Source organism: Python bivittatus, unplaced genomic scaffold (assembly GCF_059951505.1).
Source record: "Python bivittatus isolate LINGU-HERP-01145 unplaced genomic scaffold, Pbiv_v1 ctg000340_np1212, whole genome shotgun sequence".
NCBI lineage: Eukaryota > Metazoa > Chordata > Lepidosauria > Squamata > Pythonidae > Python > Python bivittatus.
The window spans coordinates 5,564,783-5,587,225 of record NW_028277056.1 but is presented as its reverse complement, the minus strand read 5'-3'; the positions used below and the strand labels follow the sequence as shown (position 1 = coordinate 5,587,225).

Here is a 22,443-nt window from a genome sequence, read left to right as displayed (position 1 = left end):
AGCTTGTCAATTTCACCTTTAAAAAAGCGAGTTGACACCTTCCCAGGGGTGTCTGCAGGATGTGGTCAAAAGAGTCAAGATGGCGGCCAGGATGGTGGGAGCGACGCCCACCCGCCCTTTGCTGCATGACCCCGGAGTCCTCCAGCTTCGCGCACTCAGACCACCTCCCAGGCCGCCCCCCCAGACGCGTCGGGACTCCAGTTCCCAGCGCTCCCAGCCGAGAAGGGGGCGCAGGGCGGGGCGGCTCCCGGGAGCTCATCAGGCGCTCCGATCCGCCGACGCCGAGCGCGGTCCTGCCCCTAATTTCGGACTGAAAGCAGAGAAGCGACACGGGGCGCGCACGGCCACGCGTTCCTTTCCTTGGACGTCCGCCCGCGCAGCGCGATTCTCCACCTGCGCGCTCCGCCCACCCGACCTTCCTTCGCCGAACGCTGCGCGCGCCGCGCACAAAGAAGCCTCCCGGGCGGCGCCAACGCCCCGCCTCCCGGCCAATCCGGGCCACGCGGCGGAGAGGGGCCGGCCGGGAGCCCCGCCCCCTCCGCGAGGGAGGGAGCGAAGGACGGCGGAACCGGGAGCGGCGGAACGTTCCTCCGCGGGCGCGCGCGGCCACGGGGAAGGCGTTGCGGGCAGCACCCTCCGCCACCCTTGCCGCTCGCCATGCAGCTCCGCTTCGCGGTCCCGGACCAGGCGCGCTCGCTGCCGCCGCCGCCGCTGCTCAACTTCCCCTCCGTCTGGACGGCGGGCTGCTTCTGGCTCAGCGCCCTGCTGGACAACGGCATCAACCGCAGGCCCGTCCTGCGAGCCGGTCAGTCGCCTGGGCGCGATGGAGGGCTTAGCTATGCGCTGGGTCGCTATCCCGGCTTTGGGCCGAGGCACGCAACTGACGCCCCCCCTCATTCCCCCCCACAACAACCCTGTGAGGTGGGTCGGGTTGAGGGAGACAGACCTTCCAAGGTCACGCCAACGGGGCTCTCTTAGCCTCTTAGACCAGGCCCAATCCCATAATAATAATAATAACAAATTAATATATTATTATATTAAGCTGCCCTTCCGGCAAAAGGCTGATGGAGATTCTCAGCCATCCAGGCGGAATCGTCTGCAGGTCGAGTCGTGGCAACTGGACTTCTTATTTTGCTCTGATGCGTTTCGCTGCTTGTCCAGGCGGCTTCTTCGGGGATCAGGAGCAAGACATCCGCATCCCAAAGACTCCACTAATCACATCTCTTTCAACGAGCCCATCGTGTTCGTGAGGAACGCAGCCGCCCTCGTAGACCTTTATCGGGTCCCCCAACCGGCTTTCTAGACTGAAGAAGCCGCTTGGGCAAGCAGCGAAACACATCAAGCCAGAAGAAAAGAAGTCCAGTTGCCACGACTCGACCCCCAGAGAGCACCGTTCAAAAGAGACGATACAAAATCTAGGCAGGAAACCCATCCAGACTAGAGCACGTCCCTCCCGCAGCCGACACTCGGATAAGCAGGGATCGGCGCCAGACACACCGTCAGACAGAAAACAATCCCCAATCAAGGAACCACCAAGGCGGAAACCTCACTCCCACCAACACTGTTGGGGCAAAGTGACTATATGAACCGGGAGCAAACCCCACCTCACCGGCACCGATGATGTTCCCTAGTTGGGTCACGAAACGTCTGCAAGCAAACAGCCGAGCTCAGAGAGAGCACCAAGGACTCCAGTGCTCCCTTTTTTAAATTATGGTGCGCTTGTAAAGAGCGTCTGGCCTTGATGCGTTTCGGCTGGGGTTGGAGGTGCTGGTCAGCCAGTATGCAGGGATGGTCTGCCAGGAGGGAGCTGAGGAAGGGCAGACCCGCTGTGGGGTGAGGAGAGGAGGAAGGGGTCTCTGGGGATTCAGTGGGAAGAAACAGGACGGATTTAGCTGTTTCAGTCCAGGCGGAGTTCGGCTTCTCTTCTTCACGCCTTTCCTTGTAGGCATCACCACAGTGACAACCACGTGGGCATCTGCCGTGCACCATTGGAAGTGCTGCTTGTGGAATTCGGGGCCGGCTGTTAAACTTCTCCTTTGCTCTCTTGAATCTTTCCAGGTCTCCATCGTCAAGTCCTGATGGCCACTCTGGGGTTTTGTTTGGGCTACTACCTGAAGAGATATTCCAATTACTACTACGCCGAGCGGGACAGAGAGCTTTTCAGTTACGTAAAGGAACATCCCGAGGACTTTGTGAAAAAAGGTACTTTGGTGTTAAATGCCGTCAAGAAGAGCTGTGCCCGTGCGTAATGTGTGGGACCGGCTCGCGTTCGGGAGAGGAAAGCAGTCGCTTTCTGGGGCAGATGGGGTTATTCTTCCTGAGTTGCCCACAGCATGGATGTGATACAGACCCCAGATACTTCCTCAAGCGAGTTGGGACAAAGCCTTCACAAATCTATAAAAATGCCCCAGGTGACAGCTGCAGGCAGGGTGGTCAGTGATGAGGATGCTGGAAGTTATACTTCAACAACAGCTGGATTCCTCTTTGCTCTGGGTTGTCCAGGGTCAGGAGTGTGTGGAGTTGGAGAGATAATTTTATCTCAGGTCTCAGAATCTGAGAATTGGGGGGTGGGTGGGTTATACCATTGATTCAGTCTTGATTCTTGGCGAGTGCATGGACATGTTCATGCATATTTTCTTGGCAACGTTTTTGGAAGCGGTTTGTGCTTCTTCCTAGGGCTGAGAGAGAAGGACTGGCTCAAGGTCGCCCAGTTGGCTTTCATGCCTAAGGCAGGACTAGAACTCCCCGTCTCCTGGCTTCTAGTCCAGCACCTGAACCGCTACACCAAACTGGCTCTCAGCAGGCCAGGCCGCTTCATGGGCGTGTTTATCAGCCCCTCTAAACAGGGCTACAATCATGCAGGACCAAGGAATTCTGCTTTTCCAAGAACAGTTTGACTTAGAGTTGACCGTAGACCTCCTTAACAGAAGCTCTTTCAGCCCTTGCTTGCTTCAAATCTCTTTAAGCAAGTACTGAAAAAGAGAGGCAACCGCAAAGATGCAGGAAGTTGGTGCTATTCCTTGTTCATGGTTTCTGAATAAGCTTTATGAGCAGGATGATTTCTTGTTTTGGTAGAACCAAGAAAGGTGGGAGATATTCTGGAAGACTTCGTCCCAATTCGCTGAAGACTGTGAGCAGATCCTGTCTTATTCATGGCGTCTTTCCATGCTACTCTTGCGCGTGGAAGCCTTCGGGGTCAAATTGCCTGCTGATAGATGTGGATTGTATCCTTTCTCATTAAAGCTATATGAAGGTACACTCTGCCTTTTGCTCTTGGTGTACTCCCGGAAACGGGGGAGAAGACATCTGGGAGATCTGGCGTAAATAATGCGCAGAATTTACCACTGCGGAAAGTGGGAATCCCTGGCGTTATCTCAACCCCATGTTACGCTAAATGATTTCTGTCAGTGGGTACTGATCGTGAAGAGACTAATCACTGAATAACAGCTCCTGTGGTGCAAAGGGTTGGGAGGAGATTGCAAAGCAAAGGGATACCATTTTGGCAGCCTGACATCCCAAAATGGGTCCCGTAATCTTTCACCTATTGGAAGGTGCTCCAGTATCCAGTCGGCAGAGGCAACTCTGCATCCATTTGGGGGATCTACCTGCTGAAAGGTGTGTTTTTCTGGCCGGTCAGAAGGAACTTCTTAAATCAAGGGGTCAGTCTGTGACTTGGCTCAGCCCCGGAATGGTTTGGTTTGGTTTGGTTTGGTTTGGTTTGGGTATCAACCCCCTTAGTGTCTATGAAGGATGCTCTGAACGCTGGAGCTGAGCTGCCTCTGAGCGTTCGTCTGGTCTCCCGGTGTTGGACGAGGCAGGGCAACGTGGCCCCAAAGGGTTTCAGACCGGTTTCTCCCTCTCCACCTCACTCCATTCTCCCTTTCCAGACCCGGGGGGGGTCTTCTCAGAAAGGGTTGGGCTAGGAGCAGGGAGACCTAGGTTCGAGTCCTCCCTCACTGGTGACTTGGGGCCCCCCTCAGCCCAGCCTACCTTGCAAGATTGTTGTGTGGAAAACTCAGCACTGCACACATCCTCTTGAACTCCTGAATAGGAAACAGAATGTACAGCTAATGGAGTTTGCATCGTGCCAACAAGTTGAGATGAGGCCCCGGATGATACAACGGGACTGAAAAGCTAAGCGGTGCCTGACATCACAAGGGGGCACGTCCGGCTCCTCAGAAGCTGTGGATTTTACCGCAGCGAGAGGCAGGGCCATGTCTGGCTTGGAAAGCTTTGGAAATGGCGTAGAAATGCACAGGATGTCATGGATATCAGTGGCTCTTCATCCCGGTGGTTCCATAGATCCCCACATCCAGGGGAGTCTTTCCACAAAAGCCTTTCTCTGGGAAAAGTCAGGGGAGCTTTCTGGTGGGATCGGCTGGCCTTCCTTGGCCCCCGGGGCCTGGAGGTTAGAGCTTCAGTCCGGTCCCCTCAGCAGGAGGCTCCAATTGTCCTCGCAGGCCTTTTAAAACTGGATTACAGGCCTTTTGGTGGCATTTCAGCTTAGCGGAAAAGCAACCGTTGCACGCAGAGGGCCTGGAGAAGTGATCATCGACGAAGACCCAATATCCAAGTGCTCAGGAAGACCCCAAGCAGGGTTTCCCACAGTCTATTAAGGCAGGGTTTGCTGGGCTATAGTTTGCTGATTAAGCCAACATGTCACACTAAGCCTTCAGCTGCACAATCCAACCACCGGATGGTTTTGCACGTGTGACTCTGTAAAGGAAAGCTGATTTGGGTATGATGGGACTTGGCTGATCTCAAGAGAAACTAAGCAGGGTTTCAGACTTGGGTTCGGACACCTTGGTTAGAGCCCAGAAATCCCAAGGCTGCGGGCTGGACTGGGAAGTTGAGGGTCCACCCCAGAAGACGAGAGCAGATCGCCATTGCTCAGAAAGCTTCAGGAAAGTGTCCTGAAGTCTCAACCCCAGAGGTCAGCATCACTCCGGGGAAAGAAATTACATTTCTTCCTTAATTCACGTCTCAGCTCTTCTACTTGAATCACCTGATAGAAAAATTATGTTTGGGTCCTTAGAGACAGGCCCGGATTATGACCTGCTAAGGCCTTAAAACTAGGTTAATAATAAATTGTAATTAAAAGAGAAGTAATGGTGGTTTGTATTCTTTCATGTATCCCTGGCAGAAATGCAGTGAAGATCTAGTCATCCAACAAAAAGTGTTATCTTGCAAAACCCCCTCTGTGTGTTAGAAACACCTTCTAACAAAAATATTTCAGGATTCCTTGAACATTTTCAGTGATGCTAATGTGCAAAAATAAAAGAAGAACAGTTGCACAAAGGCCCTGCAACCCCCCACTGTGTTAGTTTTGCATCTCATGGAGAAACAAAACCTTTTCTTTCCCAATTTCTGGATGCTGAAGTAACCAGAAATTACGAAGGAATTTGCACCAGGCGTGCATGAAAGCAAGGAATTGCCACACGTGTGTTGCAGTTGTGTCATTTTCTTTTACACGAGTTCCAGTCACGAAAAAGGTCTGGCCCCTTTGCTCTTTAATCTGTTGGTGGAGCATCTTCCAACCTTCTCCAGCCTCTCCTTCCCCTGTTTCCTTCGACATACCTGGAAGTTTTCCTCCTAGAGGGAGCATCATCTGGTAAAGCAACCCTGACTTAGAGTCATCACACGCTCTCAGTGGTTTTCTCCATTTCTCCTTTATCTGCTTCAACCAACGGTGTGGACCGTGAAAGCCCCTCTTGTCGCTGTTCTTCTGAGGCCTCTTGTGCGAAGCCCTCGGATCTCGGCTGCCTCGTGCAAGCCTCAGTTTCCACCGATTATCCCTTAGCAGGGAGATGTGGTTACTGTGGTCCAGGGTGACCAGGCGTTGGGTGGGGGTGAGGCAAGCCCCGCCCCTTTTGTACGTGCGTTGTGATGTCACAGAGCTTGCAGTGCAACGACACCAGGGCGCTTTTGTCGTGTTGACGGAAGGGAGCTCCTGCAGATTCCCCTGCTACGGTCATTAGGACGCCCGGCTCGATGCATCTGGAGGAGGCCAGGTTGGGGAAGTGCGGCCTAATGGGTTGAGCCGTTCCTCGGTGGACTGACTGCAATGCCCATAAGGCACCATAGCGAAAAGGCACCCGGCCCCACAGACCTTGAGACGAGGTCAGGATTAGGAAATCGGGATGCCTGAAGCAATGGCTTAAGACTTCTGGCCAGCTTCCACTTGACGGTCAACGGCGCGATTGTTTTAAAAAAAGAAAAGCGACTGGGACAGCTCCAGACTGGAATGAAATGGTTTATTTTTGGAAGCCCGACTGCCACAGATGGCCTTTGGGCCAGAACGTCGCCTGCTGAAAAGGGTCCCGCCTTTGTCTGGAGAGAGATCTCTGCCCCGAGCGGAGGCTGCCAGGGGGTTCTCCGACGCTGTCCAGCCTGAAAGCAAATTGGGGCAAAGATGCCCAGTCAAAACCCCGATGATCTTTTTTCTCGATCTTATGGATTAAGGATGGTGCGGTTTTAGCCCTGTGTCTGCAGGAGGATTAGCAGGGAACACTGCAGCCGAGAGCCCGTTTGGGGTTCTGGTGAAGGAGCTCGACCGGCCCCCGGGAGACCGTCAGTTCCAGTCCCCTGCAGGGCTGGCGTTCCCTGGAGGCTTTGGGCCGGTCAGGCCCTCCCTCTGTGCCCCAGACCCGTGCGGCGTAGTGGGGCAGGGGCCGTTTAGCAGCGGGGAGACCCACTTTCTGCTCAAAGAGTAGGGGAGATGGTAGGTCTCGAAACTGCCGGCCCTTCGGGTGACTTTCCAGAATAATTTTGCTTCTCTGGTGGATGCTCCGGTCTGGGGAGAGCAGCTGCCTGCAGTGTTGGGGGGGGGGGGGTTGCAGACGTTGCAGGGTCTTCCCCACCCCCTGCCAAAGGCCTCAAGAAACGGATTTGAGTCTGAGCTCCGCACGGCCTGCGCCCTCCTCCTCGCCCCACTTCCGAGGCCCTTCCGGGGGAAATCCTCCAGCTCGGCCGGGGTGACTCGAGCCCCGTTCGGTGGCAGGCAGAGCCGGCCCTGCCCCCCCGGCCCTGCCCACTGACTTCAGGGTCCATTGGCAGGGCTGCCCTGCTGCGCTGGGCATCTGGGAAGAGGTCAGAAGAGTCAAGATGGTGGCTGTGAACTATGGTGCAAAGAAGGGAATCATTATGGGGGATATTAAGTATTAATGTAAATTACCCATTTTTAAAAGGCATTTTCTTTCTCCACAAATAAAAGAAATGACACAATATGTTTCCCTCTGGCACAGATTTTCCTAATCTTTTCCAACCATAGAGATTGTTTCTTTCTCATTTGCAATTTCCATATTTTCTTCAGGTCTTGATAAACGAGGGATATGCCTAGAGTGCCACAATTTTCTTTCTTCTGTTTTGCTTGTCCTTGTTTGTTGTGAACCACCCTTTTTAATGCGCACTGCAGGTTGAAAAAAGGGACAGGGCTTTGATTGCAAGGTCACAGCCGCCATCCTGACTTTTTTGACCTCCCCACCATGAAAACACCTGCACCCCGCCCCAAAGCCAGCTCTCCCCCGCCTCTGGCCAACCCTGGCGATGCAGAATGAGAGAACGGGAGAGGAGAGGAGAGAAGGGGGCTCCCTTGTGGCCAGTTCTCATTCCCACAGAGTGACCTGTTGGATGGGGGACCAACAAGATACCCTCTCCCCTTCTTTTCTCCACCCACCAGTCTTGACCGAGAAGGGGGAGGTTTCTCTCCTCTCCTGCCAGCCTGGTTGCAGGAGGACAGCAGCTGGGAGGCCGTGAGCCGTTGGCAAGGCAGAAGCCTGGAGCAAATCCGGGCGTGGAGTGGGGGTCCCCTTGGTTTTGCCAGAGAAGAACTCCTTGTTCAGGCTGGGCTGCGGGAGGACCCTCCAAAGCCCTAGAAGGAGAAGAGGAAGGCCTGCAGCAAAGCAGGAAGGGCAGAGTACAGTATAGATGTCATGAATAAATGTCCTGTGAGGCTTGGGTATAAACCATAATAAAGGTAGTTTAACAGCAATAAAACACATGTTTACATTCCAAAATAACTGCTACAGTTAAAGACGCCACTGACAATAGAAGGAGCTCATCGTCCTTCCAGATGGACCCGGGTTAGCGCTTAAAGCATAAGGAGCCCCGGACGTTCAGGCCCAGGCATAAATAAGAACGCCGTGAAGTCCGATTCAGTGCTTGAAGAACTCGGGCTGTCGTCCGTCCCCCGTCCAGCCGGGGAACATTTCTCCGGCAGCCTCCACCGTTTCTTCCCGAGGAGAGACGTTCTGGGATTTGTTCTGGGAAGGGAAGATAATTGGGAAAGTTAGACAGTGCCGGTCCCAGCACGCCTGCGTTCAGAGGGGAGGTTAAGGGGCTGGGGAACGTCCTAACCCAGTTAATGGACCTTGACAACTGATCGGAGGGATGATGGTTGCAGCCCGGCATGGAAGTCGGGGCAGAAAGGGGTGGAGTGGGGGAACGTCTGGGGGGCTGCCCCTGAAGACAGGATCCCGCATCTTCCTCACCACACAATGGCAGTGTTCACGTCACAGTTTGTGCCCAAACAATTAAAGCACACAACAGCTTAATGCGATGCCCAGATCACGGCACGCGACTGCAACGAGCCGGCCTGCACACCACTCATCCCCCCGTCTAGCACGTTGTGCGAACACAGCCTCGCTGTGCGTTCGTGTGACAGTAGCTGAAATTCCCAGACGTGCAAAGACGGGCATTTCTAACTGCGCTTGGTTTTTATTTCCCTCTGCTGGAGTCGCTGTCCCCTTTGTGCCTCCGCTATGGATTGCTGATAGCGAATTTCAGATTATCGGCCTGGAAAGGAAATTTGCCCAAAGAGGAATTCAGCCCCAGGGCTGGGGAGAGGTTTAAAAGCGGGTCTTCCTGGCTCACCTGCTCCCAGTCTGGGGGCAGGGGTGTCAAAAAATTCAAGATGGTGGCCACAACCATGTGATTGAAGCCCCATAAGCCAGGCTACCACTAAAGAAGAATGGGATCGTTCCCCCCCCCGCCCCCGGACACAGCTGGTGGCTGCCCTTGTAAGTTGAATCTTTCTGAAGGGCAGAAACGTTTCCTAAAGGTTCGTAGCCAAGGGGGCTCTTGAGAATGGCTTACCTTGACAGCTTCGGGCCTGAAAGGTCACCACCGAAGGGGAATTTCACTCTGGTTTATCTGCCGCAGGATTCCGTTATATTTGGAGGTCACGTCGTTCGCCGCTTGGGTCAGCCGCTGGAGGACCTGACGCAGGGCAGCTACGTGGTAAGAAAAGAGACTCTGCAGGTCGGCGTTGTCTTTGGCACCCGGGTCTCTCCGGGGTGGGGTGAAGCTGGCCAGCCGGTCGCCAAGAGGCGCTAGACTGCCCTCCACCAGGAATCGGATGGACTTCAGCTGGACATAATATTCATAGAGGTCTTTGTCACCGTCTGACTGGCCCCCAAAGCCGTCCTCCTGCTCCTCGAAGGAGACCCCGCGGAGGAGGCTGGGGAACATCACCGTCTGCTCCATCTTGTGGATGGCGGAGAAGTACTTTTCCATGGCTGCAGAAGAGGGACTTTCTGGGAGCCGGAAGTCAGCCGGTGTGTGGAAGTCTCCACCAAGTTGGGAGAATGGCAGGGAGCAAAGGGTGGTCCTGCCTGCCGGGCAGTTGGTGGCCATTTCTGAGCAAGAGGGGGGGAATCAGCCCCGACTAGCGTGATCGGGCCGGGTTCCATCAAAGGACACTCCTTGTTTCTCCGCAAATCAGACCCCTTCGTCAAACACACCTTCCTCTATCGCTGGCAAAGTGACTTTATTTACACATTCTGACACTCTGAAGTTGGACTTCATCCAGTAATTTGACCTTAGCCGATTCCTGGGTCATATTGATCAATAACAGCCAACTGAGTCATGCTGGGCAGCTCAGCTGATGCAGAGGAATCACTTCCAAGAGGTGCTAAGAGCTTGAGAATCCCTGGAGAACAACAAGGGTCTAATTCCTACACGGAGTAAGGCCTCCTATTAAAGGCTGGAAAACCTTGGATGCTGCCAGAGGTGTTGGGGGGGGTCATCCCAAAGGTCAACATGGTGCCCATGGCATGCATAAGATGGGACAGACTCAGATCACGTGATTGCCGCTACCATCTTGACTTTTTTGACCCCACCCCATGTACACTATGGCAGTAATATTTTTTTTCTCAATGGAAAGTTATATGCACCAGCCCTTTCTCTCTCTATAACTCTCTGGCATCTTCCGTGTCATCAATTAGTGCAGAAATGTTCAGTGGCATAAAGGAAAAAAACACTGACCCAGCTTCTGATCTAGGCAATATGTTCACACAGTACATAGAACCTTGTTATAGACCTTCAGACTAGTCCACTGTGTGAACCTGGTCAAGATGAATAGCATATGTTTAGTGTGTTGTGGGAACTTAAACGTGGGGTTAATTGGCTTAACCGGGGTTCAGTTAACCATGGGTAAGGAGTTGATGTTGAGTTGAGTTAAATCTGGGGCAGTCAACGTGAAGCTCAAAGGGACTGCTGTGCACACAGGTGCTTTTCTTGACACTTCCCGTGTTTTTTGGTTTTAGATTCTTCCTAGCAGAGATAAATGCAATCTTGCCCAAAGCAGCATCGGTGGGGGGCATCGAGAAAGTCAAGGTGGCACTCACAATCACACAATCAAAGCCTCACCCCTTTTTTATCTACAAGCCCATGGACAGGGGACGGGGCTTCGACCACTGGTTGCAACTGCCATCTTGACTTTTTTGACCCCCCCACACCGCTCCCATATCACGGGTGTCCTGCTTGCAGACTTCTCCCATCCCCAAATGATAAGACAGATCCATAACAGTTACCATCCCATCCAACCGCGTCAGGCTGAGCAGTCAGCTCAGTGTTGATGACCCCAACTGGGGACAAGAACCTTCTTCGAAAATGGAGACATCCCCGGAGTGTGAAATCTGTCTTGAGCAGGGGGGAAGCTGATGGCCCTCTGTTTGTTTTGCTCATTCGGGGTGGCCGTGTCACTGTGCTAATATTGCACAGCTGTGTCACTAAACTGATATTGCACAGCTGAACGCTTTGGAAACCCATATCACAAATCATGAAGTTTTGGGCTGCCGAAGGCTGGAACGGTTGAGCGTTTTCCTGGGTCTGAAGCAATCCAGAGAGGACTTGCTTTCCTCCAGGGGTTTCCTGGATCTCTTCTGCCTGCCCCTTCGTTCTCCAAACCTACTGACCAAGTCCACCCCTCCCGCTAAGCGACAATATGGTTGGTTTGATTTTGTTGGGACCACCCGTGGCCCCACTTCACGGTGTTCGTGAAGGCTGGCGTATGGCTCAGACGCGGTGGGCAACGTCTTCAGTTTCTTCAAGAGGAAATTTCTTTGGCGGGGTCGGCGACAGCCCCCTCCATGAAAGGAATGGTTGACATCTTTTGCCCCTCTTCTCTCCTGGGTGATAGATAGCTTTTGACCTTTTGGAAGGGGTTGGAATTAAACCCAGGATTTGCATGCAATTAACTCAAGGGACACACGGGGCCCAGGGGCTTCCATGGCGAAGGAGCGAGCTAGGGTGATGCAAGCAGCATTGTGGCTTTGCAGTGCAGGCTCGGCCCTTTCCTAGGCGCATCGCAATGTCGCACACATGCCCCAAAAGACAGAGGTTGTGGTGCAAGGCTCCAAGGCTGCTTTCAGACACCACTGTGCATTCCTTAGGTCCCCTGGTTTCTTATTCCTGGCGTTAACATGCTTTGTGAATCTAGCCCCTGGGTCTTACTTGGAAACCATCGTTAAACGATTCATGGCTTGCAATGCTAGAGTAATTCACCCGTTCAGATAGAAAAAGGGAGGAAAGAGGAAGATCACTGGAACAACCCTTTGCAGCAGGGAAAGGTTTTTATTTCCCTCTGCTGGAGTCGCTGTCCCCTTTGTGTCTCCGCTATGGATTGCTGATAGCAAATTTCAGATTATCACCCTGGAAAGGAAATTTGCCGAAAGGAGGAATTCAGCCCCAGGGCTGGGGAGAGGTTTAAAAGCAGATCTTCCTGGCTCAACTGCTCCAAGTCTGATTGACTGACTGATTATCAAATCTATATAGCCCTCTTCACAATCCATTCCTCCATTCTTAGTGTTTCTGTAGTCTTCCATTTTTATGCATATAATAATAAACCTCAGTTACCATATATTACACCAATCATTCATGACCTTTTCTATTGTTTCTGTTTCTACTGCTGGCATGTTACTCCCTCAGCCCTGCAAGGCTGCTTCAGACCCTGGACTGAGTGGCCTTGTGCAATCTCCCCTCCCATTACTTCACTTCGGTTTGCACAGAGCCGGCTTTGCTGCGTCATGCAACTTCTCATCATCCTGCTAAATCAGGCCCTGGATTTCTGCCCCCAGACTTTGCCTGGGTGGGATTGTCCTGGCTTGGCACGGGCAAGAACGCCACATGAGAGTAGACCTGCCACGAGCTGCCCACATTTGGCTGGCGTGGCCATTGCAACACAGCTTAGGGCCCCTTTCGGAAAGAGACGGAGCTGCCAGATCCAGCCTGAGAGGCCTTGATTCCAAGTTAAAATGGGCTGCGTGGAAAATGATGGGGCGGCAGACTTTAGCACTGTGAAAAGGCTGCGGTTTGGCCATCCTGCTTTTCCTTAGAAAGGGAAAGTGGCTTGTCAATTTCACCTCCTTTAAAAAAGCGAGTTGACACCTTCCCAGGGGTGTCTGCAGGATGTGGTCAAAAGAGTCAAGATGGCGGCCAGGATGGTGGGAGCGACGCCCACCCGCCCTTTGCTGCATGACCCCGGAGTCCTCCAGCTTCGCGCACTCAGACCACCTCCCAGGCCGCCCCCCCAGACGCGTCGGGACTCCAGTTCCCAGCGCTCCCAGCCGAGAAGGGGGCGCAGGGCGGGGCGGCTCCCGGGAGCTCATCAGGCGCTCCGATCCGCCGACGCCGAGCGCGGTCCTGCCCCTAATTTCGGACTGAAAGCAGAGAAGCGACACGGGGCGCGCACGGCCACGCGTTCCTTTCCTTGGACGTCCGCCCGCGCAGCGCGATTCTCCACCTGCGCGCTCCGCCCACCCGACCTTCCTTCGCCGAACGCTGCGCGCGCCGCGCACAAAGAAGCCTCCCGGGCGGCGCCAACGCCCCGCCTCCCGGCCAATCCGGGCCACGCGGCGGAGAGGGGCCGGCCGGGAGCCCCGCCCCCTCCGCGAGGGAGGGAGCGAAGGACGGCGGAACCGGGAGCGGCGGAACGTTCCTCCGCGGGCGCGCGCGGCCACGGGGAAGGCGTTGCGGGCAGCACCCTCCGCCACCCTTGCCGCTCGCCATGCAGCTCCGCTTCGCGGTCCCGGACCAGGCGCGCTCGCTGCCGCCGCCGCCGCTGCTCAACTTCCCCTCCGTCTGGACGGCGGGCTGCTTCTGGCTCAGCGCCCTGCTGGACAACGGCATCAACCGCAGGCCCGTCCTGCGAGCCGGTCAGTCGCCTGGGCGCGATGGAGGGCTTAGCTATGCGCTGGGTCGCTATCCCGGCTTTGGGCCGAGGCACGCAACTGACGCCCCCCCTCATTCCCCCACAACAACCCTGTGAGGTGGGTCGGGTTGAGGGAGACAGACCTTCCAAGGTCACGCCAACGGGGCTCTCTTAGCCTCTTAGACCAGGCCCAATCCCATAATAATAATAATAACAAATTAATATATTATTATATTAAGCTGCCCTTCCGGCAAAAGGCTGATGGAGATTCTCAGCCATCCAGGCGGAATCGTCTGCAGGTCGAGTCGTGGCAACTGGACTTCTTATTTTGCTCTGATGCGTTTCGCTGCTTGTCCAGGCGGCTTCTTCGGGGATCAGGAGCAAGACATCCGCATCCCAAAGACTCCACTAATCACATCTCTTTCAACGAGCCCATCGTGTTCGTGAGGAACGCAGCCGCCCTCGTAGACCTTTATCGGGTCCCCCAACCGGCTTTCTAGACTGAAGAAGCCGCTTGGGCAAGCAGCGAAACACATCAAGCCAGAAGAAAAGAAGTCCAGTTGCCACGACTCGACCCCCAGAGAGCACCGTTCAAAAGAGACGATACAAAATCTAGGCAGGAAACCCATCCAGACTAGAGCACGTCCCTCCCGCAGCCGACACTCGGATAAGCAGGGATCGGCGCCAGACACACCGTCAGACAGAAAACAATCCCCAATCAAGGAACCACCAAGGCGGAAACCTCACTCCCACCAACACTGTTGGGGCAAAGTGACTATATGAACCGGGAGCAAACCCCACCTCACCGGCACCGATGATGTTCCCTAGTTGGGTCACGAAACGTCTGCAAGCAAACAGCCGAGCTCAGAGAGAGCACCAAGGACTCCAGTGCTCCCTTTTTTAAATTATGGTGCGCTTGTAAAGAGCGTCTGGCCTTGATGCGTTTCGGCTGGGGTTGGAGGTGCTGGTCAGCCAGTATGCAGGGATGGTCTGCCAGGAGGGAGCTGAGGAAGGGCAGACCCGCTGTGGGGTGAGGAGAGGAGGAAGGGGTCTCTGGGGATTCAGTGGGAAGAAACAGGACGGATTTAGCTGTTTCAGTCCAGGCGGAGTTCGGCTTCTCTTCTTCACGCCTTTCCTTGTAGGCATCACCACAGTGACAACCACGTGGGCATCTGCCGTGCACCATTGGAAGTGCTGCTTGTGGAATTCGGGGCCGGCTGTTAAACTTCTCCTTTGCTCTCTTGAATCTTTCCAGGTCTCCATCGTCAAGTCCTGATGGCCACTCTGGGGTTTTGTTTGGGCTACTACCTGAAGAGATATTCCAATTACTACTACGCCGAGCGGGACAGAGAGCTTTTCAGTTACGTAAAGGAACATCCCGAGGACTTTGTGAAAAAGGTACTTTGGTGTTAAATGCCGTCAAGAAGAGCTGTGCCCGTGCGTAATGTGTGGGACCGGCTCGCGTTCGGAGAGGAAAGCAGTCGCTTTCTGGGGCAGATGGGGTTATTCTTCCTGAGTTGCCCACAGCATGGATGTGATACAGACCCCAGATACTTCCTCAAGCGAGTTGGGACAAAGCCTTCACAAATCTATAAAAATGCCCCAGGTGACAGCTGCAGGCAGGGTGGTCAGTGATGAGGATGCTGGAAGTTATACTTCAACAACAGCTGGATTCCTCTTTGCTCTGGGTTGTCCAGGGTCAGGAGTGTGTGGAGTTGGAGAGATAATTTTATCTCAGGTCTCAGAATCTGAGAATTGGGGGGTGGGTGGGTTATACCATTGATTCAGTCTTGATTCTTGGCGAGTGCATGGACATGTTCATGCATATTTTCTTGGCAACGTTTTTGGAAGCGGTTTGTGCTTCTTCCTAGGGCTGAGAGAGAAGGACTGGCTCAAGGTCGCCCAGTTGGCTTTCATGCCTAAGGCAGGACTAGAACTCCCCGTCTCCTGGCTTCTAGTCCAGCACCTGAACCGCTACACCAAACTGGCTCTCAGCAGGCCAGGCCGCTTCATGGGCGTGTTTATCAGCCCCTCTAAACAGGGCTACAATCATGCAGGACCAAGGAATTCTGCTTTTCCAAGAACAGTTTGACTTAGAGTTGACCGTAGACCTCCTTAACAGAAGCTCTTTCAGCCCTTGCTTGCTTCAAATCTCTTTAAGCAAGTACTGAAAAAGAGGCAACCGCAAAGATGCAGGAAGTTGGTGCTATTCCTTGTTCATGGTTTCTGAATAAGCTTTATGAGCAGGATGATTTCTTGTTTTGGTAGAACCAAGAAAGGTGGGAGATATTCTGGAAGACTTCGTCCCAATTCGCTGAAGACTGTGAGCAGATCCTGTCTTATTCATGGCGTCTTTCCATGCTACTCTTGCGCGTGGAAGCCTTCGGGGTCAAATTGCCTGCTGATAGATGTGGATTGTATCCTTTCTCATTAAAGCTATATGAAGGTACACTCTGCCTTTTGCTCTTGGTGTACTCCCGGAAACGGGGAGAAGACATCTGGGAGATCTGGCGTAAATAATGCGCAGAATTTACCACTGCGGAAAGTGGGAATCCCTGGCGTTATCTCAACCCCATGTTACGCTAAATGATTTCTGTCAGTGGGTACTGATCGTGAAGAGACTAATCACTGAATAACAGCTCCTGTGGTGCAAAGGGTTGGGAGGAGATTGCAAAGCAAAGGGATACCATTTTGGCAGCCTGACATCCCAAAATGGGTCCCGTAATCTTTCACCTATTGGAAGGTGCTCCAGTATCCAGTCGGCAGAGGCAACTCTGCATCCATTTGGAGGATCTACCTGCTGAAAGGTGTGTTTTTCTGGCCGGTCAGAAGGAACTTCTTAAATCAAGGGGTCAGTCTGTGACTTGGCTCAGCCCCGGAATGGTTTGGTTTGGTTTGGTTTGGTTTGGTTTGGGTATCAACCCCCTTAGTGTCTATGAAGGATGCTCTGAACGCTGGAGCTGAGCTGCCTCTGAGCGTTCGTCTGGTCTCCCGGTGTTGGACGAGGCAGGGCAACGTGGCCCCAAAGGGTTTCAGACCGGTTTCTCCCTCTCCACCTCACTCCATTCTCCCTTTCCAGACCCGGGGGGGGTCTTCTCAGAAAGGGTTGGGCTAGGAGCAGGGAGACCTAGGTTCGAGTCCTCCCTCACTGGTGACTTGGGGCCCCCCTCAGCCCAGCCTACCTTGCAAGATTGTTGTGTGGAAAACTCAGCACTGCACACATCCTCTTGAACTCCTGAATAGGAAACAGAATGTACAGCTAATGGAGTTTGCATCGTGCCAACAAGTTGAGATGAGGCCCCGGATGATACAACGGGACTGAAAAGCTAAGCGGTGCCTGACATCACAAGGGGGCACGTCCGGCTCCTCAGAAGCTGTGGATTTTACCGCAGCGAGAGGCAGGGCCATGTCTGGCTTGGAAAGCTTTGGAAATGGCGTAGAAATGCACAGGATGTCATGGATATCAGTGGCTCTTCATCCCGGTGGTTCCATAGATCCCCACATCCAGGGGAGTCTTTCCACAAAAGCCTTTCTCTGGGAAAAGTCAGGGGAGCTTTCTGGTGGGATCGGCTGGCCTTCCTTGGCCCCCGGGGCCTGGAGGTTAGAGCTTCAGTCCGGTCCCCTCAGCAGGCGGCTCCAATTGTCCTCGCAGGCCTTTTAAAACTGGATTACAGGCCTTTTGGTGGCATTTCAGCTTAGCGGAAAAGCAACCGTTGCACGCAGAGGGCCTGGAGAAGTGATCATCGACGAAGACCCAATATCCAAGTGCTCAGGAAGACCCCAAGCAGGGTTTCCCACAGTCTATTAAGGCAGGGTTTGCTGGGCTATAGTTTGCTGATTAAGCCAACATGTCACACTAAGCCTTCAGCTGCACAATCCAACCACCGGATGGTTTTGCACGTGTGACTCTGTAAAGGAAAGCTGATTTGGGTATGATGGGACTTGGCTGATCTCAAGAGAAACTAAGCAGGGTTTCAGACTTGGGTTCGGACACCTTGGTTAGAGCCCAGAAATCCCAAGGCTGCGGGCTGGACTGGGAAGTTGAGGGTCCACCCCAGAAGACGAGAGCAGATCGCCATTGCTCAGAAAGCTTCAGGAAAGTGTCCTGAAGTCTCAACCCCAGAGGTCAGCATCACTCCGGGGAAAGAAATTACATTTCTTCCTTAATTCACGTCTCAGCTCTTCTACTTGAATCACCTGATAGAAAAATTATGTTTGGGTCCTTAGAGACAGGCCCGGATTATGACCTGCTAAGGCCTTAAAACTAGGTTAATAATAAATTGTAATTAAAAGAGAAGTAATGGTGGTTTGTATTCTTTCATGTATCCCTGGCAGAAATGCAGTGAAGATCTAGTCATCCAACAAAAAGTGTTATCTTGCAAAACCCCCTCTGTGTGTTAGAAACACCTTCTAACAAAAATATTTCAGGATTCCTTGAACATTTTCAGTGATGCTAATGTGCAAAAATAAAAGAAGAACAGTTGCACAAAGGCCCTGCAACCCCCCACTGTGTTAGTTTTGCATCTCATGGAGAAACAAAACCTTTTCTTTCCCAATTTCTGGATGCTGAAGTAACCAGAAATTACGAAGGAATTTGCACCAGGCGTGCATGAAAGCAAGGAATTGCCACACGTGTGTTGCAGTTGTGTCATTTTCTTTTACACGAGTTCCAGTCACGAAAAGGTCTGGCCCCTTTGCTCTTTAATCTGTTGGTGGAGCATCTTCCAACCTTCTCCAGCCTCTCCTTCCCCTGTTTCCTTCGACATACCTGGAAGTTTTCCTCCTAGAGGGAGCATCATCTGGTAAAGCAACCCTGACTTAGAGTCATCACACGCTCTCAGTGGTTTTCTCCATTTCTCCTTTATCTGCTTCAACCAACGGTGTGGACCGTGAAAGCCCCTCTTGTCGCTGTTCTTCTGAGGCCTCTTGTGCGAAGCCCTCGGATCTCGGCTGCCTCGTGCAAGCCTCAGTTTCCACCGATTATCCCTTAGCAGGGAGATGTGGTTACTGTGGTCCAGGGTGACCAGGCGTTGGGTGGGGGTGAGGCAAGCCCCGCCCCTTTTGTACGTGCGTTGTGATGTCACAGAGCTTGCAGTGCAACGACACCAGGGCGCTTTTGTCGTGTTGACGGAAGGGAGCTCCTGCAGATTCCCCTGCTACGGTCATTAGGACGCCCGGCTCGATGCATCTGGAGGAGGCCAGGTTGGGGAAGTGCGGCCTAATGGGTTGAGCCGTTCCTCGGTGGACTGACTGCAATGCCCATAAGGCACCATAGCGAAAAGGCACCCGGCCCCACAGACCTTGAGACGAGGTCAGGATTAGGAAATCGGGATGCCTGAAGCAATGGCTTAAGACTTCTGGCCAGCTTCCACTTGACGGTCAACGGCGCGATTGTTTTAAAAAAAGAAAAGCGACTGGGACAGCTCCAGACTGGAATGAAATGGTTTATTTTTGGAAGCCCGACTGCCACAGATGGCCTTTGGGCCAGAACGTCGCCTGCTGAAAAGGGTCCCGCCTTTGTCTGGAGAGAGATCTCTGCCCCGAGCGGAGGCTGCCAGGGGGTTCTCCGACGCTGTCCAGCCTGAAAGCAAATTGGGGCAAAGATGCCCAGTCAAAACCCCGATGATCTTTTTTCTCGATCTTATGGATTAAGGATGGTGCGGTTTTAGCCCTGTGTCTGCAGGAGGATTAGCAGGGAACACTGCAGCCGAGAGCCCGTTTGGGGTTCTGGTGACGGAGCTCGACCGGCCCCCGGGAGACCGTCAGTTCCAGTCCCCTGCAGGGCTGGCGTTCCCTGGAGGCTTTGGGCCGGTCAGGCCCTCCCTCTGTGCCCCAGACCCGTGCGGCGTAGTGGGGCAGGGGCCGTTTAGCAGCGGGGAGACCCACTTTCTGCTCAAAGAGTAGGGGAGATGGTAGGTCTCGAAACTGCCGGCCCTTCGGGTGACTTTCCAGAATAATTTTGCTTCTCTGGTGGATGCTCCGGTCTGGGGAGAGCAGCTGCCTGCAGTGTTGGGTGTGGGGGGGGGGGTTGCAGACGTTGCAGGGTCTTCCCCACCCCCTGCCAAAGGCCTCAAGAAACGGATTTGAGTCTGAGCTCCGCACGGCCTGCGCCCTCCTCCTCGCCCCACTTCCGAGGCCCTTCCGGGGGAAATCCTCCAGCTCGGCCGGGGTGACTCGAGCCCCGTTCGGTGGCAGGCAGAGCCGGCCCTGCCCCCCCGGCCCTGCCCACTGACTTCAGGGTCCATTGGCAGGGCTGCCCTGCTGCGCTGGGCATCTGGGAAGAGGTCAGAAGAGTCAAGATGGTGGCTGTGAACTATGGTGCAAAGAAGGGAATCATTATGGGGGATATTAAGTATTAATGTAAATTACCCATTTTTAAAAGGCATTTTCTTTCTCCACAAATAAAAGAAATGACACAATATGTTTCCCTCTGGCACAGATTTTCCTAATCTTTTCCAACCATAGAGATTGTTTCTTTCTCATTTGCAATTTCCATATTTTCTTCAGGTCTTGATAAACGAGGGATATGCCTAGAGTGCCACAATTTTCTTTCTTCTGTTTTGCTTGTCCTTGTTTGTTGTGAACCACCCTTTTTAATGCGCACTGCAGGTTGAAAAAAGGGACAGGGCTTTGATTGCAAGGTCACAGCCGCCATCCTGACTTTTTTGACCTCCCCACCATGAAAACACCTGCACCCCGCCCCAAAGCCAGCTCTCCCCCGCCTCTGGCCAACCCTGGCGATGCAGAATGAGAGAACGGGAGAGGAGAGGAGAGAAGGGGGCTCCCTTGTGGCCAGTTCTCATTCCCACAGAGTGACCTGTTGGATGGGGGACCAACAAGATACCCTCTCCCCTTCTTTTCTCCACCCACCAGTCTTGACCGAGAAGGGGGAGGTTTCTCTCCTCTCCTGCCAGCCTGGTTGCAGGAGGACAGCAGCTGGGAGGCCGTGAGCCGTTGGCAAGGCAGAAGCCTGGAGCAAATCCGGGCGTGGAGTGGGGGTCCCCTTGGTTTTGCCAGAGAAGAACTCCTTGTTCAGGCTGGGCTGCGGGAGGACCCTCCAAAGCCCTAGAAGGAGAAGAGGAAGGCCTGCAGCAAAGCAGGAAGGGCAGAGTACAGTATAGATGTCATGAATAAATGTCCTGTGAGGCTTGGGTATAAACCATAATAAAGGTAGTTTAACAGCAATAAAACACATGTTTACATTCCAAAATAACTGCTACAGTTAAAGACGCCACTGACAATAGAAGGAGCTCATCGTCCTTCCAGATGGACCCGGGTTAGCGCTTAAAGCATAAGGAGCCCCGGACGTTCAGGCCCAGGCATAAATAAGAACGCCGTGAAGTCCGATTCAGTGCTTGAAGAACTCGGGCTGTCGTCCGTCCCCCGTCCAGCCGGGGAACATTTCTCCGGCAGCCTCCACCGTTTCTTCCCGAGGAGAGACGTTCTGGGATTTGTTCTGGGAAGGGAAGATAATTGGGAAAGTTAGACAGTGCCGGTCCCAGCACGCCTGCGTTCAGAGGGGAGGTTAAGGGGCTGGGGAACGTCCTAACCCAGTTAATGGACCTTGACAACTGATCGGAGGGATGATGGTTGCAGCCCGGCATGGAAGTCGGGGCAGAAAGGGGTGGAGTGGGGGAACGTCTGGGGGCTGCCCCTGAAGACAGGATCCCGCATCTTCCTCACCACACAATGGCAGTGTTCACGTCACAGTTTGTGCCCAAACAATTAAAGCACACAACAGCTTAATGCGATGCCCAGATCACGGCACGCGACTGCAACGAGCCGGCCTGCACACCACTCATCCCCCCGTCTAGCACGTTGTGCGAACACAGCCTCGCTGTGCGTTCGTGTGACAGTAGCTGAAATTCCCAGACGTGCAAAGACGGGCATTTCTAACTGCGCTTGGTTTTTATTTCCCTCTGCTGGAGTCGCTGTCCCCTTTGTGCCTCCGCTATGGATTGCTGATAGCGAATTTCAGATTATCGGCCTGGAAAGGAAATTTGCCCAAAGAGGAATTCAGCCCCAGGGCTGGGGAGAGGTTTAAAAGCGGGTCTTCCTGGCTCACCTGCTCCCAGTCTGGGGGCAGGGGTGTCAAAAATTCAAGATGGTGGCCACAACCATGTGATTGAAGCCCCATAAGCCAGGCTACCACTAAAGAAGAATGGGATCGTTCCCCCCCCCGCCCCCGGACACAGCTGGTGGCTGCCCTTGTAAGTTGAATCTTTCTGAAGGGCAGAAACGTTTCCTAAAGGTTCGTAGCCAAGGGGGCTCTTGAGAATGGCTTACCTTGACAGCTTCGGGCCTGAAAGGTCACCACCGAAGGGGAATTTCACTCTGGTTTATCTGCCGCAGGATTCCGTTATATTTGGAGGTCACGTCGTTCGCCGCTTGGGTCAGCCGCTGGAGGACCTGACGCAGGGCAGCTACGTGGTAAGAAAAGAGACTCTGCAGGTCGGCGTTGTCTTTGGCACCCGGGTCTCTCCGGGGTGGGGTGAAGCTGGCCAGCCGGTCGCCAAGAGGCGCTAGACTGCCCTCCACCAGGAATCGGATGGACTTCAGCTGGACATAATATTCATAGAGGTCTTTGTCACCGTCTGACTGGCCCCCAAAGCCGTCCTCCTGCTCCTCGAAGGAGACCCCGCGGAGGAGGCTGGGGAACATCACCGTCTGCTCCATCTTGTGGATGGCGGAGAAGTACTTTTCCATGGCTGCAGAAGAGGGACTTTCTGGGAGCCGGAAGTCAGCCGGTGTGTGGAAGTCTCCACCAAGTTGGGAGAATGGCAGGGAGCAAAGGGTGGTCCTGCCTGCCGGGCAGTTGGTGGCCATTTCTGAGCAAGAGGGGGAATCAGCCCCGACTAGCGTGATCGGGCCGGGTTCCATCAAAGGACACTCCTTGTTTCTCCGCAAATCAGACCCCTTCGTCAAACACACCTTCCTCTATCGCTGGCAAAGTGACTTTATTTACACATTCTGACACTCTGAAGTTGGACTTCATCCAGTAATTTGACCTTAGC

General features: G+C 53.7%; 4 protein-coding genes across 5 annotated transcripts; 2 read left to right on the top strand and 2 right to left on the bottom strand.

Moving 5' to 3' along the window:
• Positions 1-538: 538 nt before the first annotated feature.
• LOC103048743 (NADH dehydrogenase [ubiquinone] 1 subunit C2) lies at positions 539-5,116 on the top strand. Of its 2 annotated transcripts, XR_456841.3 has the most exons (4): positions 539-805; positions 2,059-2,202; positions 3,076-3,224; positions 4,988-5,116. XR_456841.3 is itself a non-coding variant. In XM_007444940.3 (3 exons), the coding sequence occupies exons 1-3, from the start codon at positions 658-660 to the stop codon at positions 3,123-3,125; spliced, it is 342 nt and encodes a 113-aa protein (XP_007445002.1). In that variant the 5' UTR covers positions 539-657; the 3' UTR covers positions 3,126-3,256. The 2 variants fall into 2 exon arrangements, 1 of the variants encoding a protein (XP_007445002.1); XM_007444940.3 differs by lacking the exon at positions 4,988-5,116 and having other exon boundaries at positions 3,076-3,256.
• Positions 5,117-7,979: 2,863 nt separating this feature from the next.
• LOC148216039 (thyroid hormone-inducible hepatic protein-like) lies at positions 7,980-9,824 on the bottom strand. The gene is made up of 2 exons (XM_088140489.1): positions 9,094-9,824; positions 7,980-8,261 (listed from the first exon to the last, which is right to left on the bottom strand). The coding sequence occupies exon 1, from the start codon at positions 9,631-9,633 to the stop codon at positions 9,118-9,120; it is 516 nt and encodes a 171-aa protein (XP_087996615.1). The 5' UTR covers positions 9,634-9,824; the 3' UTR covers positions 7,980-8,261; positions 9,094-9,117.
• A 3,330-nt stretch (positions 9,825-13,154) lies between these two features.
• LOC148216038 (NADH dehydrogenase [ubiquinone] 1 subunit C2-like) lies at positions 13,155-15,878 on the top strand. The gene is made up of 3 exons (XM_088140488.1): positions 13,155-13,433; positions 14,685-14,826; positions 15,696-15,878. The coding sequence occupies exons 1-3, from the start codon at positions 13,286-13,288 to the stop codon at positions 15,745-15,747; spliced, it is 342 nt and encodes a 113-aa protein (XP_087996614.1). The 5' UTR covers positions 13,155-13,285; the 3' UTR covers positions 15,748-15,878.
• A 4,725-nt stretch (positions 15,879-20,603) lies between these two features.
• LOC148216037 (thyroid hormone-inducible hepatic protein-like) lies at positions 20,604-22,240 on the bottom strand. Its single transcript, XM_088140487.1, has 2 exons — positions 21,716-22,240; positions 20,604-20,885 (listed from the first exon to the last, which is right to left on the bottom strand). The coding sequence occupies exon 1, from the start codon at positions 22,133-22,135 to the stop codon at positions 21,740-21,742; it is 396 nt and encodes a 131-aa protein (XP_087996613.1). The 5' UTR covers positions 22,136-22,240; the 3' UTR covers positions 20,604-20,885; positions 21,716-21,739.
• Between the last annotated feature and the right edge of the window lie 203 nt (positions 22,241-22,443).